The sequence below is a fragment of the Gnatocerus cornutus genome, chromosome 6, assembly GCF_029298725.1.
Source record: "Gnatocerus cornutus isolate USDA-ARS CGAHR chromosome 6, icGnaCorn1.1, whole genome shotgun sequence".
Taxonomy (NCBI): domain Eukaryota; kingdom Metazoa; phylum Arthropoda; class Insecta; order Coleoptera; family Tenebrionidae; genus Gnatocerus; species Gnatocerus cornutus.
The window spans coordinates 14,088,044-14,104,382 of record NC_142238.1 but is presented as its reverse complement, the minus strand read 5'-3'; the positions used below and the strand labels follow the sequence as shown (position 1 = coordinate 14,104,382).

Here is a 16,339-nt window from a genome sequence, read left to right as displayed (position 1 = left end):
CTAACGCGTAAAGCTAGGATAAGCAACTTTACACAAAAGCAAAATTGTTTAAACTAATAAACGAAAAGTCCGAAGAAACTAACGTGAAGTGTGCCTAAATTAACACTAACACCCCGATCGAGTATATACGATCAGCGACCACAAAAGAACACTCCACATTATTAACTACTTTAAAATCTTGAAGCGATGAATTAAAAAGGAAATAAACCGAATGTTTCATGTAAATAACTGTGCCTATCCAATAGAGAGACTAGTGCGTCAAGCTATAATCAACTCCGCTAATCACCGATTAACTTTAACACGACTAACTTTAAACAAAAGCTAAATTGTTTAAACAAATGTTCGAAAAGTCCTGAGAAACTAACACGAAGTGTGTATAAACCGAAACGTCCTTAAATAAACAACTAGTACTCACCCTGCAAAGAATCAATTCCAAAATCGTTTTATTTCTCACAAACGTAATGCCAATACGTCTATCTTCTTCAAGAGCCACTGCACAACTGCCCTCCCGACCGACTAATTAAATAGGTTTACATAATTCCCAAAAAAAAAAATAATTGTAGCAGACAAAGGCCCGGACGAGAGCCGCTACATGACTGGACACCCCGACCAACAAATTAAATATGATTACGTGATTACCTAACTTTTTTTCTTAATCCGCAATAAATTGTTCGCACTGCATTCCCGAAACTATGAAAATTTAAAGGAAATACACCGACGAATATTTCCTATAAGTTTAAACTAATAAACGAAATGTCCAAAGAAACGAATGCGAAATGTCTAAACTGAAACGGCTCTAAGTAAACTAGCTGCAGGTGCTCACCTCGCAACTGTTGAAATGAACACTGCATATGATTAAATATTTCCAAATTCCGTAGCCAAGAAACTTGAAAGAGACTAGAGAAGCTAACGCGTGAAGCTATATATCAACTAAGCTGCATTGTTCCCAAATAAACTCATTTAACACCTACCTTTCAATTCAAATCCAAAAACGGCACCACTGTTTCACTTCACATGCAGAAACACATCCGTCTCTACCAAGTCGCGGCGCTCAACTGATTAAATGAGGGAATAAAGTCATTACGAAACCTCGGTAAAAACTGTCCTTCGCGTTTATTCGTCGGTGAATTAAGACCGCCACATTGTTGTTATTATTTTGGCGCAAAAATTTAAACAAACGTGCGAAATTATAGCTATCGATGAAAGTCCAACTTGTAAAAGTACTATCGCGGAATCAAAATTTCGAACATCACTTTTTGAGATGGCAATGTAAATCAAGCTTTATTGTCATTGTGACTGACATACAAAGTAAATTTCTGGCACTTGCTGAGTCTTTTACAAATTTTAAGGTTATAAAGACAAAGGACAGTTTACAATTTTTAAACATCAATCAATTTGATGTTTGAAATTTTGTTTCCGCGATAGTACTAATGAGAGACGACGTATCGAAATTCGATTGTAACTTGAATAATGGGCAAGTGTATTGTTGGTTGCCTATGTAATCTATGTGCAAAGCTTGTGCGACGTTCTCATAGATGTCGCCACTTCACGTGGTGGGAAACTCATCTAACTATTTGTGTATTTGACTTTGACAGATAAATAAGTGAACCTCATATGCGATCAAATGCGGATTTCGTCTAGAATTTAATCGTTTAGTGCTGTTAATCTAAAGTGGTTTTACTATTCTTTGTTCCATTGTTATCATGTGCTTCATGTCATGGATTTGCTGAATGGGGTATACAACTTCAACAATGCATTTGAGGCAACATTCAAAGCAACTTGGTTGGGCAGTATCATATTGGATTTTGTACCCCATGAAACAATTCTGGTAAGTAACCAACACTTTTATTGTTACGTCGATATTTCAACAGTTGTATGTTTAATAACGAGTTTTGGGGCTTGCAGGTTCTCCCCATTTTTTTTGGGGGCTTCCTTGCTACCATCATAACTCTCATTTATCTCTGCGTCCGAAAATGTCACCGAAAAGGTAATAATCACATTTTCGAGAGCAAACTTCCAATAATAAATCGTTTCAGTTCTTTTTGCCAGACAGTTAAAATCGGAAGAACAAGGCACCCGTTTTAGGAAACGAGACAAAGCGTTATTTTACGGCCGGAAAATGTTACGAAAAGTTAAAAATATTTCGGGACAAGTCCGGAATTCCGGACAAGGACGTAAAAGAAAGATGGTGATGAAATTCGCCAGAAGAATTTTACAGCTAAAGAAGGAAACTGATACAGAACAGTTAAAGGTAGTTTTTGTTACATAAGAACTGTGAAAGTCATGTTTTGCAAGGACGTGTTTTGAAATACTGTCTTTATTGCGAATGTTATGATAATGACTTGACATTATGATAATGTTGTTTACTTAGGTCCTGGAACCTCCTGCTGAATATCTGCAAGAAGAGATGTTGAGCGATGACAGGATGCCACCGGACGCCTTATACTTGCTCCAGAGTATCCGAGTTTTTGGACATTTCGAAAAACCCGTTTTTTTGAAGCTTTGCAAACATACGGAGATCATTAATGTGGATGCCGGGGCATATTTGTTTAGAATAGGTATCTTTATATGTTTGGGACACAAGGGGGCTCCACAGTCCTTGAACTTTTTAGCACAGCTGTGCATCAAATCTTGCATGCATTGAGCTGAACGGTCTGAAATGAGCGATGAGTATTTAGGTCAATTCTTGAATAACAGAATTCCTAATTTGTACATTTACTTAAGAGAATGCCTTTGTTAATCAAACATGTTCGTTTGCTCGATTCCTTTGTGGCAAACATTTGTATTGAAAAGCCTTGGCTGACTAATTAATAGCACGTCATTGTTTATTATCAAAACTCCTTTTAATCGTCTATACAATGCATGCAAACTTAAAACTGTGAAGCCAATTTTCACCTAATTTCTAGGCGATTCCGACGAAAATGTCTACATTGTCCAAAGCGGGAAACTCAACGTCTGCATTACCACCCACGACAACACAAACGTGTCTCTAAAAATCGTAAAACCCGGCGAGTCCGTCACATCTCTCCTCAGTTTCACCGATGTCCTAACAGTAGGTGTCGTTTTCCCCCCCAAATTTCGCTTCATTTATTTTTAGGGCTACACCAACCCTTACAAAACCGTCTCTGCTAAAGCGGTCGAAGACTCGACAATCATGAAACTCCCAATGTCCGCTTTCCAAGAAATCTTCCGCGAATATCCCGATATCTTCATCAGAGTGGTGCAAGTCATTATGGTGCGCCTGCAACGTGTTACCTTCACTGCTTTACATCAGTACCTCGGTCTAAGCGCTGAACTAGTCAAACAGGGACCAAAAACTAAAATTAGTAAGAATCCGATAGTTACCAATTCGCCCATGAAGAAGAAACGGGATGAAACTAAAGACGCGCCTTTTTATTCAACTGAGAATGCGACGCAACCGATTCCAGTTCCGGGTCATAGAAGAAGTCGAAGTAGTTTAGAATCTAAGTCATTTTCGCCGAACACGCCGGATATGGTTGCTGACGCCGAAACAGCGACTGCTAATGTAATTTTAACAAAATCCCCTTTTTGTACTTATAGTCATGTTGTAGACTCCTGATGTCACTTTACAAAGGAAGCGGCATTCTGTAGATAACGTGGACGATGACACTCTTATCGAACTTGCGACTGAAGCGTTCGTCAACGAGTTAGGTTTAGAAGACGACGATATGTTGAAGGGAAAAATTGAACTGAAGGAGGTAGCTGCTGGTACTTATTTAATGAAAGAATATTCAAACAAAGTAAGTGTTTGTATTGTTTTGCACCACCTTTTTACAAGTTTCTAGGACGTTGCGTTGGTTTACGTTGTCTCTGGAGCTCTCATGGTGTCGCAGAGAGTCACAGAAGGAGATGACGAAGTCCACATGTTCACAGCGTACCATGGCGATTTCGTCGGAGGTCTTGCAGTTCTCACAGGAGAGCCGAGCTTCTTCACCATTAGAGCCAAGCACTTCACTCGCATCGCTCTCCTTTCTAAGAACTCTTTCTATGGGTAAAACCGCCTGGATAATTTCACCTTAACAATTCTTTTTTTTTATAGAATGATGAAGGACCATCCAAATGTCGTACTCTACGTCGCACACTCTGTTGTTCAAAGACTATCACCGTTTGTTCGCCAAGTGGATTTTGCTCTAGATTGGTTGTTTATAGAGTCAGGACGTGCAGTTTACCGTCAAGACGATGATAGCGATTCTACTTATATCGTTCTGTCGGGGCGCTTGAGGTCTGTCATCACGCATAAAAATGGAAAGAAGGAGTTGGTTGGGGAGTACGGCAAAGGAGATTTGATTGGAGTTGTAAGTAGTTGCGACTTTATCAAAGTTAGAGTTGATTGATGCTTATAGGTGGAAATGGTAACGCATACTAAAAGAAGCACGACTGTGATTGCCGTAAGAGATTCTGAACTAGCGAAATTACCTGAAGGATTGTTTAATGCGATTAAATTGAAGTACCCGATTGTTGTCACAAGACTGATTAACCTATTAGGGCATCGGATTTTAGGTGAGGACGGTACTTTAGGTCGCGTTCGACTTAATTTAATGTCTTTCTTAGGTTCCTGGAAGAAGCCTAGTTTGACCGTCAACACCCCCAGTAGCTCGGCGGTGGATAGTCGTCCCTCCCAGATGAACTTTTCGACTGTAGCTATAGTCGCCGCTTCCGACGATGTACCATTAACCGCCTTCACCTACGAACTGTACCATTGCTTATGTGCCATAGGTACTCCACTTCTTCTTACAAATCTTGTTCTGACTCTCATACTTTAGGACCAACGATAAGACTGACTTCGGATATAATACGTAAGACTTTGGGTCCTTCGATAATGGATCCGAACAACGAGTACCGCTTGACTTCATGGCTGGCGCAACAAGAAGACCAACACAAAATTTCTCTTTACCAGTGCGATGTAACAGTAAGCGCGTGGACGCAGAGGTGTATCCGACAAGCTGATTGCATATTGATCGTGGGTTTGGGCGAAAACCGTCCCACTCAGGGAAAAGTCGAGAAAGAAGTTGAACGACTAGCAATGAGAACTCAAAAAGAACTTGTTTTATTGCACAGAGAAGGTGGTAAACCACACAATACCATCGGTTGGATCAACATGAGGAGTTGGGTGTCGTCACATCATCACATTTTAAGCCCCAACAGGATGTTCTCTAGAAAATCCCTTTACAGAATCGTAAGACTGTCTCCATTTAACTTTTTGTTTTTAAGTTTCTTCTTCAGAACGAGCTGTATTCCAAAGTGTGCCAATCCGAGCCCAACGTCCACTCCGACTTTTCTCGATTAGCGCGATGGCTAACCGGTAAATCAGTGGGACTAGTTTTGGGTGGAGGCGGAGCTCGAGGCTCCGCCCACGTAGGTATGATTAAAGCAATCCAAGAAGCTGGAATCCCCATTGACATGGTCGGTGGAGTCAGCATCGGTGCCTTCATGGGTGCTTTATGGTGCGGAGAACGCAACATCACTACGGTAACACAAAAAGCACGCGAGTGGTCCAAGGTTGGTGGCTTTCTACCTCAAACTCTTCTAACACTCTTGTTGCAGAAAATGACACAATGGTGGCGCCAGATCATGGATTTAACTTACCCAATGACTTCAATGTTTAGCGGCCGCGATTTCAATCAGACAATAAAAGGAACTTTTGGTGATACTTCTATAGAGGATCTTTGGTTACCTTATTTTACTGTAACTACAGATATTACTGCTTCTTGTATGAGGTTACACTCTCATGGTAAGTTGCTTGGTTGTACGTTGCTGAGTCTTTTGTTTGCATTGTTCATCACGGACATTTAGCACCTTCATTAGTTTTCGTTTTCATTCTCTTTTGTTGCATCCACTTTTTATGTGTGTGAGGTGTATGTATTAAATTGTGATTGGTTAACCTATATGTTTGCACTAAAAATACACAGAATTTGTTTACTGATTGTTTAAATCGCAGACAATACAGTGTGTACGATGGTATGTATATTAGGTAGGAAAATTGGGATAAGCTTGTTTTCATCATTTGCACAGGGGTTAAAAGTCTGCATTAAAATGGCGATTGCGTAGAAATTCACTAATGAAGGTCCTAAAATTTTTGACTGTAGATCTGTAATTGTACAATTCTGTGGAAGTATTTTACGTAGGAGATTGTAGATACTTATTGTATGTATTGGCTTATCGATAAAAAGAAAAGCCTAGTAGTTAATTTTATTGTATGAAACCACTGTTTAATGTAAGTACCAATCTATAAAAGGCGTATTAATACTATAATTATAACTTAAATTTAGCCCCCTTTAGGGGCACATCTTTATTATTGCTCACCATTATAATGACACAAGCCACAGATGAATGACGACACGGAACTGCCGAATGCAAAATAAAAAAAGCATGAACTTAACAGTTGGTGTTGATTTCCTAAAAGAAATCTCAAAAATGTGTGTTGTATTATCTTTTGCTGTTGCATGCTATGGATGTCGAAGCTTGTACAACCGTGTCGTCACGATTCCTGTGACACTCATAACATACATCTTGCAGTTCAAGTGCTTAAGTATCGAGCTTTTGTCCGTATAAAGTCCAAATTGTTGTTTAATGTCCGTGAAAGTTGTGCTTAAATCCAGGATTAAAAAAAAGTACTAACGAAAGGAACCTGTACATAAGGCATGTAGTTTAGTAAGCGCATTTTCGTAGGCTCTCTATGGCGGTACGTTCGTGCGTCTATGTCTCTCTCCGGATACATGCCGCCTCTATGCGATCCTGTCGATGGTCATCTACTTTTAGATGGAGGCTACACTAATAACCTTCCAGGTAAACTTACATGACTTTATTACACGTTACAAGGGCGGCTATGCAAGGGGTGAGTATACAGTTCAGTGGTCGGATCGGTCTCTTACACACAAAGAAAGGTAAACCAATCACAATAGTGTGTGGGTATAGTGGAGGATACTAACTTATTCTTATTGGTGGAGTCCTAAATTAACCGCTTCCTGGTTTATTCCATGCTTCTTATTATTTTTTCCCTTTTTTGGTCATTTTGTTAGTTACAGAATGACTCTAGAAAATGTGAAATTAGCTAAATTTAATTGACAGGTCATTTGTGGAGATATGTGAGAGCCAGTATGTCAATAGTTGGCATTTTTCCGCCACTGTGTGATCCTTTAGATGGACACTTGTTAGCTGATGGTTGTTACGTCAACAATGTACCAGGTAACCGGTTACTTTTAGTTCGTTTTGTTTTGAACTCCGCAGGTAGGTGGTTTACACTATTAAACACCCACCTAAACATTTAGTGCTAGTTTCCACTTGCAATCTTGACACACAATTCAACACTTTTACCAAAAGAGTCTTAATTTAAATTACCGTAGCCGACGTTATGAGAGGCCTCGGGGCCAATCACATCCTAGCCATCGATGTGGGCTCAGTGGATGACCAAGACCTCACCAATTACGGTGACGATTTGTCGGGTTGGTGGCTCCTCTGGAAGCGTTGGAACCCCTTCACCAATCCAGTAAAAGTACCAAATTTGCCCGACATCCAATCTAGATTGGCGTACGTGAGCTGTGTGCGCCAACTGGAAGTAAGTCTTTTTGAACCAAAGAGTTTTCACCACGTCCTTTTGTGTAGGAAGTGAAAAATAGCGACTACTGCGAGTACATTCGGCCCCCCATCGATAAATACAAAACGCTGCAGTTTGGGAGTTTCGATGAGATCCGGGAAGTTGGATACCAACACGGAAAATCTTACTTTGAGGAGAAACAAAAAACTGGGAATTTCCCGATATTTAAATCCACGCCGGTGACGAGCAAAACTGAGTCTGAGAACATTTTGTCTGAGTACACTTTCACTGATTTGGCTCAGATGGTTTGTAAAGTGTCGAGGTAAAATCACAACTTATCAAAACTAGTTGTAAAACCACGAATTCTAGACCATATGAAGAGACCTCCAGTTCAAGCTCTGACGACGAGTATGAAGATGGCCACGATGGATACGCCTCAGAACCAACCGTGTGCCTAATGGACGTAAGTCATGTGTTTTGTGTACTAACCGTTCGAATTTTTTTCTTCTAATTTTCTTTAGTTCCAACGGCAACAGAGCTGGCACGGATATTCTAGTTCAGTTAATTTTTAGTTTGGTGCTGGGTTTTTGTGCTTTTGTGTTGTCCCACTCGTAATTCTCTTTCTCTTCTTTTTAGAACAACAGAGATAAATTGCTCCATATGAGGAGAGCGGGCGGCTCTCTTTCATTGTCAGAAAACGAAATCGAATCCGAAGTAGAATTCGACGTTAAGCATAGGAAAAGTGAAAAAGAGTTACGTTTTTCTAGTCTTTAGTACTTTGACTCTTTAATGCAATGTTGCAGTAGGTTTGTTTAAGACACTAGTTTTTCGTTAATAGTAACGACTTCTGAAACCTGTTAAATTTTCGCGCATATTTATAATCAATGAAGTGTGATCTCTGTATATTTTTTTAAAGAAAATAAAAGATAAAGTTACCACCGTTATTTTAATAAAACTTGTTTACAGAGTGATGTTTACAAACTTAATTTATCTAGGGTAAACCTACAGGTGTGTTCTTATCAACTAAAATCGTTCAAATTCGGATCAATTAAACTCAAAACACTCCCAACTAACTGAAGGGAGCCGGTAATCAACAAATCGTACTTCTCCTGGTTTGTAAGGAACTCAATACCATCGGCGATAGTCGGGAAAGCTTCACAAATTTCCGCTTTTCTTGTCCTCTTCTCCTCCAAACCGCGCCACAACTGTTGATGCAGCCGACACCTCGTCACCAACTCATCAACACTCTTGCAGTTGGTGTTGTCTGAAACATCACCAGTGGTCACCGCTTCCGCTCGTTGAGCTTTACCTGACTTGAATCCGGCCATGCTACTACTGGCAAGGTTAGTCACGAAGACAACAGCGTCAAACCCGCAGATTTGTAGCTCTTTTAGTAAACTTTCCGCGTTTCTATCCCCCGTCACGTTGAACATCAACGCCTTTTTCTTCTGTGAGCTTTTGGTGATGTCTTTGAACCACTTGGCGCACACTGAGACGCTCTCAAGTGTGTGCGCTCCGTCCAAATAGAAACTACAATGTCAAAATGAGTTGTTACTCGAGGATTCTCTTGGTTTTTACGAAATGGTTTCTGTGTGCTTGACTTGGTATCGTCCGGGCCACCTACAGTTGAAGAGGGATTGTTCTGTGGTTTCTTTGCTCAACGCTTGACCTCTGGTTTGTTCTGAAACATCGCGTCAATTTGTGGGGTGGTTGTAATGGAACTCACTTAGCCACGCTTCGCACAGAGTCACTGCTAAACTTGCGTTCAAGTTTAAGATGTGAGGTGGGTAAGATGATGCGTGCGTGGGGAATTTATACTGAAGACCATTTTCGACTACTTTGAGTTGACACTGAAAGATGTAATGTATCGTGTGTTGGCGTAGTAGACGAGTTACCTTTTTTTCAATACTGCGCTCTTTGAGAATACTTAAGGCGGTTTCCGGTTGCGGAACTGTAAACGCTTGGCAGCCCCTTTTCATAATCCCCGCTTTATTCCAAGCAATTTTTTCTATAGTTGACCCTAATAACGTCACATGATCGATACCCAAAGATGTGATACCCACCACAGGCACTTTCCTTAAGACATTGGTGCAATCATATTCTCCGCCGATCCCAACTTCGACGATAGCGACGTCCACTTTTTTTTCTAAGAAGACATAAAACGCTAGGATTGTCAAAAACCGGAAATACAGCGGCATGTCGTGGTCGTCGCTCTGTTAAAAACGGCCTGTAGATCAGTCAATTTTTCTGATCGTTACCTTTTTTTGATCTAAAGACGAATAAATTTTCCAAAAGTACTTCACAAAGTCATCTTTTTCTATCGGTTTCCCATTTATCCTGATTCTTTCCCGAACTTCGAATAAGTGCGGTGACGAGAAAAATCCCGTTCTGAACCCATGATCCCGTAGGATTCGTTCGGAGAAGGCGCAAGTTGTGCCTTTTCCTTTGGTTCCAGCGACGTGGATTACCGACAGGTCGTCTAATTGGTCCAATGAGACCCCAGCCCTTAACGAAAATATTGCTCAAGTTAAATATTGATTTATCGATACTTAAGATAAGTTTCTGGCAATCGTAGTAATTTATTTTGAACAGAAAGTTAGCAGTGAGTGGAGTTGTTTTTTTCTTGGAAAACGTCTTCAACCAGTGGCGAGTGATAACGAAAATAGAAAAACAGTGTTGTTAAGAAGTCTAATTGCAAAACCCAGGAACTCTTGTTTTCCAATTAGTGATTATCAGGTGACTAACGCGCCGGTATGTTTTGATAACTAAGTTATGTACACAAGTTTAAATAAAATTATTTGCATAGTGGATTAGCAGATAGCAATGCAAAATATTTTTGCAGTGATTAAAAATCTTTTGGGGGGCACTACCTGTTTAAATATTTTTCTACTTCAAGGAGCTGATCCCCATTATGATTATTAATCGTCGCCTTAGCTTTGATGTACTGAGCATTACTTTGTAAACCATTTAGGGCTTCTATACACGCCTGCAAATAACTCGTATTAAAGATGAATCACCCTTTATCTAAAACTTACTTCATAATCCAACTTTTTTGATATCTTTGACTGCATATTATTCTTCACAGGAATCGTGGAAAAATTGCGATTTCCTAGTAAAACAAACCGAAGAAACATATTAGGTTAATTTAATCACCACGTGCCAATTTTTCAACTATTACAAAGACTAAGTAAAAAAATGTAAATAAAAAGTGATACGGGGCGGACGAGTATTGGGAATTTATCTTATTTACTAACTACTTACGTACCAAGTAAACAACGTTTCAGCTTCGGAAATAAGGTTATGAAACTTGACACGAAACTGACATCGATTTTTATCATTTGTTATTGATAATTGAACGGATTGCATCATCGATCACGTTTTTTGTTGACAGATGTCATTTAATTATTATTAATTTGACCAATCAGAACGTTGGGGGGTGGCGAGTCTTGAAGCTGATTGGTTGACTGGAAAGAGCGAGTTTGGGGGATTTCAAATATCACCAAGACGCATTTTATTATTGTAGTTCAAACAAGATGTTAAACAATAATTATCACTTTTATCTACGACTATTTAATAAATTGATTATAATATCTTTTCTATTAGATAAATAATGGATGAAATTGCCTGTGTAATTATGAAATTCGTCGGCCCTGATTGGCTAAGATTAATATAATAATGACAATGCTTTTTCAAATGGAGTGAAGTTAGTTTTTTTGTTATTGTTTTTAACATAGTTGTTGAACAATTCACATATCAAAATTTCATAAGTAAACAAGTTGAAAATATTTGCACATGTTCCGCGCTCTGAATATTATATTAGTCACATGTATTTCAGTGAATCGTCGTAGATAATAAAAAAATATGACCGTAGATGAAATGTCGTAGTTAACTGGCATATTATCAAGCTATTATTGCACTCGTATGATTAAACCACTCGTTTGATTGTTTTTTAGACCAATATGCCAAAGTTGCGTCGCCAACAAAAATTAAACAATTTTCGTGAACTTCTTTGAATTAAAACGCGTAATTTGGATAAACTAAATGTCTTTATTTTTCAATTATTGAAGTTTCGTGTCAGATTTATGATTTATATCGCAAAATATAAACGATTTAAAACCAAAGTGTGAGCGCACCTTTACCTCGCTTGTTGTTTCAAACTAGGGGAATTCGCGTTTGGTTGGTACCCCCGTCGTTTGACCAGTAATAAGATGGACGTTGCCAGCTTGTGTTCTCGTTTAAAATCCTGATTTAAATGTCCACCAACTTGACGTGAGTGGGGGTAATGTTGATTACTTTCCTTCCTCTGACCACCTCTGACATTTTCACTTTTTACATTTCTCACTCATCACTTTGCTGCATTTCCTGGTGCAGTAGTGCAGTGCTTGCTCCTCTTCAGAACCTCAACGAATTCGCCCCTATTTCAGTGAACTGCGTCATGTAAAATGTGAGTAAGGGGGCCCCACCTAATGCATTATCGTTGATAAAACTTGACATTTGAACCCCCGGGAATGGAGTAATCGCCTTCAGAGTTAAATAGTGTTTTTCTTGCAGAGCTAACATGTCAGAGAACTTGGACGACCGGATTTTGCGAGGCACGCGATTACCAGCATCCAGAGATTTATTTGGGGTGAAGCACTATCAGGAGCCTCGAATGCTGGCTAATTGTGATAGGTTTATACCATGTAGGGCTGGAAATAATTGGGAGACAAGCTTTGCCACTTTGCCAGACACCAGCAAGAACTCACAAATGGGAAAGAAGACTAGGGAAACTGGGGAAAATACTCGAGACAGTTCCGTTTACAATATTCTTTTGAGGAATGAACTGTTTGGAGAGAACACAGAAGATGTCAAATCCCAATGTGATGAGAGACAAGTTCTTACACCTGTGAAGAACAAGAATTTGTTTAGATATGGCACCCCAACTAAGGTTAGTCAAATTTAATTTTTTTTTAGTATTTCCTAGGCTTTGCAGTTTTATTATCACGTTTTGAAGTGATAAGAATGGTTAAACACATTAACACCTACAACTAGGTTATGCTAATATGTGGATATAAATTAAAGTTGAAGCAAAAATTTTGGCCATGAGCTTAGAGGAAAATTGTGTTAAGAGCTAAAACAGACTGACTCATTTTTTCTTCTTTTGAACTTGGGACGAAAAAAAACGTTTTTTGGCTCTGACTGCTGTGTTCTTAAATTAACACTCGTAAATGCGCAAATTGTTCTCCTCCTGCTGTGGAATCTTCATATATTAATATTACAAAAAGGATAAAGATAAAAGTGTATTATTACAATTTTTTACAAGAAAAACCCAAATATAACTGACGTGACAATTTTCAATGAAAGTTAGGTCAAATAATGCGAATTCTCTTGTCAGCAATAATTGTAGTGTAAAATGCTGATTTCAATTTGACTTGCGACATTGCAAATCGAAGTTGCGTCTTAGCAAGCCAATCAAATTCATACTTATTCTTTATTTCCGTTTGTTTTACAGCAATGTCGTTTTAAAATCACAGATTGTTTTCCAGCCCCTGACGTATCTTATCGTGTCTACATATTTGTAAAATGAACGGGACCGGTAATGGAACTATTTCCACAAATCCTTATTTTGTCCACTTTACGCGTAGTTTTCTATAATTATCACTTACAAGCAGACAGCAATTAGCTAATGCCCGATAATAATCGCCCCGTTATGGTAATGATGCTAACTTTCCCTAAAATATTTTATGCTGAACTGAACGAAACTGAGATGCGACTTCCCGTGGGGCAAAACGATTAAAAATGCATAATGATCACTTTTGTGCAGTGTAATTGCATTTGTGATCAGCATCACTATTAGGTATTTATTGAAGGTTACATCATTATTGTGCATATTAGTAACTATGCAATGATGTGTGCAATTTATTTATCAAACATTGATTACTCGTACTGGAATTCCGTGTTTGTTACTTGATACATGTCGAAACTGAGCAAATATGTATTTTCCACATGTTACTTACTCAACCGGAAATTCTCAATATTGTCGTTTTTCACGGGGGCTTCTATTCTAAAACTAAAGATAACTGTTTATTACAACCGAAATAGCACCAGCGGAAATCGTACTTCGTTTAAGGCAAAAATAATGTCGCATTCCTGTCAACGTGGGGCTATTTCCGATTACTTTTATAGCCATGTGCAGAGGTCCCTTGCTATCGCCACCGAAAATTAGAATACATTATTCAATATTACAATAAGAAACGTGATTTACAAGCTGATTATCGAAACGTGACACAAGCGGAAGCCTCTACTCTTGTATCTATGCATTTGTTTGCTAATTTTGTATTTTTCACGTTTTTCGCAATAATGCGAACATCCAGCTGACAATTCGAAAATGCTAACATCGCGACATTGTTTCAGTTCATTAGCTTCTTCAGGGAATGTGTTCAATTGGATGTACAAATAATCGGCTTAGCAACGGGAGGTGAAAATTTTAGACGGGAGTTCTGACTGCCAAGAAAAAAATATTTTTTTTACGAAGAAATAAGTGTGAACTTTGATTAAAAAAACACGATTTGAGAAGGTTACGCCACATGTTGTAATAAGCAGTATATTGAGACACAAGGGATAAAATTAGTTTTTATTCCCTGGGCAAAGTTTGGAGCCCGAGAATACGATGGTGATAAAATAGCACATTGAAAATTAGATACGCAGCGTCGGTGAAAACAATATCCAATAACCATTTCCATTGCGCCTTGAAGGCCCACTTTAATGCCTCATTGTTGTGTCACAATTCTAATTTTAAATGTATAATTACTGAATAAGTAGGCCAACGTCGTTTAGTGATAACAGCTTTGACATTGTCGATTTATCAATTGAAAACCACATGACCCTAACTTTTCCTTTTTTTTTCAGATGGAGAAAACTCCCACCAGCAAATTCCAGTCAACCCCTTACTCATTATCCCCCTTGAGCGTCAGCAGTCAACGTCTTCTCCGATCTCCCCATAAAGCCACCCGTAAAATCTCCAGGATACCTTTCAAAGTCTTGGATGCTCCTGAACTCCAGGATGACTTTTATCTAAATCTAGTCGATTGGTCCGTACAAAATGTCCTTAGTGTCGGTTTAGGAAGTTGCGTGTATTTGTGGTCAGCATGTACTAGTCAAGTGACGAGACTTTGTGATTTATCCGCCGATGGTAATGTGGTAACGTCGGTGGCGTGGAGTGAAAGAGGACATCTGGTGGCTGTGGGGACACATCACGGTTATGTTACTGTGTGGGATGTGGCGGTTAATAAACAAGTTAATAAATTACAAGGACATTCAGCCAGGGTCGGAGCGCTGGCGTGGAATGGGGATGTGTTGAGTTCGGGAAGCAGAGACAGGCTCATCTTGCAGAGGGACACCAGGACACCACGTAAGGAATTTTGTCTCGGGCGCAAAAATACGTTTTTTGCACTCGGGCGCATAAACATGTTTTTTGCACTTGATGCGTAATATACAGAAGGCTTTGCATTTTATCTGTGGGCAGCTCGGTTGTCCCCCAATTTTAAAATCGAATCGTCAGAACTACCAACAGAGAGGTTCTAAATTCCTGTACAAAATTGACCCAGAATCTTTAATAACTTGACTCAGAACTTTGAACGTTACATTTCCCTCATTTCGATATTAAATAATTCGATAAGCCATTAATTACTCGACAATTAATTTTTTATCAATAAACAAAGATGCTCATGACCTTGATAGGGATAAAGACCCATCGACCGTTCAGACACAGGATACACGTGCCGTTTTAAACCCACAAAAACAATAAAATCTTATCACAAATTTATAACATTTGTCGTGGCGTCGACTTATTCCGTTGACCTGAAATGACCTAAATAATTTATTCAAATGGAAATGGGCAGCAGGGCTGTCACAAACACTTATTTGAATAAATAATCGTTGCATTGTATTTCAATGAAAGTTTCACCTGTTTTGACTCGACCCGTAAAATTTACAGCGACTGTGACGGAGCGGAGACTGGTGGGTCATCGCCAAGAAGTCTGCGGTTTGAAATGGTCCCCCGACAACCAATACTTAGCTTCTGGTGGTAATGATAACAGACTCTACGTGTGGAATATGCAGTCTTTGTCACCGGTGCAAACCTACACGGATCATTTAGCCGCTGTCAAAGCGATAGCGTGGTCTCCACACCACCATGGGCTTCTAGCTTCAGGAGGTGGTACAGCAGATAGGTGTATCAGGTTTTGGAACACTTTGACTGGGCAACCGATGCAAAGTGTGGATACTGGTAGGTCAAACTCCTCTGTTTGTTTTATGGGAGATAACATTTGTTGTTTAGGATCTCAAGTTTGCAACTTGGCGTGGTCAAAACACAGCTCGGAGCTGGTGTCAACGCATGGATACTCTCAGAATCAGATTTTAGTGTGGAAATATCCAAGTTTAACACAAGTGGCGAAGTTAACAGGGCACTCGTATAGAGTTTTGTATTTGGCGTTATCACCCGATGGCGAAGCTATAGTCACAGGAGCCGGCGATGAAACATTGAGGTTTTGGAATGTGTTCAGCAAAGCAAGATCACAGAAAGAAACGCGATCTGTTCTTAGTTTATACACAGGAATCCGATAGTTTATTAATTATTTATATCAAGTTTATAAAATTTTTACTTTATACAGTTATTTTGTATTTATAATAAACGTATTTATTTTTATACGCTCGCAAGCGTAGTAACTTTGCCAAAAGTCTGAAACTGAATTCTGTTTGAAGGTATGTGTGTTTTCATGAATTCTCTGTAAATAATTACATTGT

The 16,339-nt window shown here is 39.2% G+C and overlaps 3 protein-coding genes across 9 annotated transcripts; 2 read left to right on the top strand and 1 right to left on the bottom strand.

Moving 5' to 3' along the window:
- Positions 1-1,560: 1,560 nt before the first annotated feature.
- Positions 1,561-8,491, top strand: sws (patatin like phospholipase domain containing sws). 4 transcript variants are annotated; one of them, XM_088038492.1, is made up of 20 exons: positions 1,561-1,828; positions 1,906-1,987; positions 2,037-2,251; positions 2,372-2,558; positions 2,907-3,052; positions 3,098-3,526; positions 3,573-3,761; positions 3,807-4,012; positions 4,061-4,316; positions 4,365-4,521; positions 4,573-4,737; positions 4,785-5,197; positions 5,245-5,520; positions 5,566-5,752; positions 6,691-6,807; positions 7,090-7,206; positions 7,365-7,576; positions 7,624-7,877; positions 7,925-8,018; positions 8,192-8,491. In XM_088038492.1, exons 1-20 carry the CDS (start codon positions 1,718-1,720, stop codon positions 8,327-8,329), a joined length of 3,951 nt encoding a protein of 1,316 aa, XP_087894618.1. In that variant the 5' UTR covers positions 1,561-1,717; the 3' UTR covers positions 8,330-8,491. The 4 variants fall into 4 exon arrangements, with proteins under 4 accessions (XP_087894618.1, XP_087894615.1, XP_087894614.1 ...); XM_088038489.1 differs by lacking the exon at positions 6,691-6,807; XM_088038488.1 differs by lacking the exon at positions 7,090-7,206.
- Positions 8,483-10,949, bottom strand: LOC148173194 (folylpolyglutamate synthase, mitochondrial-like). The gene is made up of 8 exons (XM_088038493.1): positions 10,821-10,949; positions 10,591-10,664; positions 10,426-10,541; positions 9,814-10,060; positions 9,451-9,768; positions 9,282-9,405; positions 9,134-9,236; positions 8,483-9,085 (listed from the first exon to the last, which is right to left on the bottom strand). Exons 1-8 carry the CDS (start codon positions 10,891-10,893, stop codon positions 8,575-8,577), a joined length of 1,566 nt encoding a protein of 521 aa, XP_087894619.1. The 5' UTR covers positions 10,894-10,949; the 3' UTR covers positions 8,483-8,574.
- fzr (fizzy and cell division cycle 20 related) lies at positions 10,152-16,246 on the top strand. 4 transcript variants are annotated; one of them, XM_088038496.1, is made up of 5 exons: positions 10,152-10,291; positions 12,107-12,482; positions 14,444-14,945; positions 15,531-15,821; positions 15,873-16,246. In XM_088038496.1, exons 2-5 carry the CDS (start codon positions 12,114-12,116, stop codon positions 16,157-16,159), a joined length of 1,449 nt encoding a protein of 482 aa, XP_087894622.1. In that variant the 5' UTR covers positions 10,152-10,291; positions 12,107-12,113; the 3' UTR covers positions 16,160-16,246. The 4 variants fall into 4 exon arrangements, with proteins under 4 accessions (XP_087894622.1, XP_087894623.1, XP_087894620.1 ...); XM_088038497.1 differs by having other exon boundaries at positions 10,152-10,306; XM_088038494.1 differs by lacking the exon at positions 10,152-10,291 and adding an exon at positions 11,716-11,824.
- The last annotated feature ends 93 nt before the right edge of the window (positions 16,247-16,339 follow it).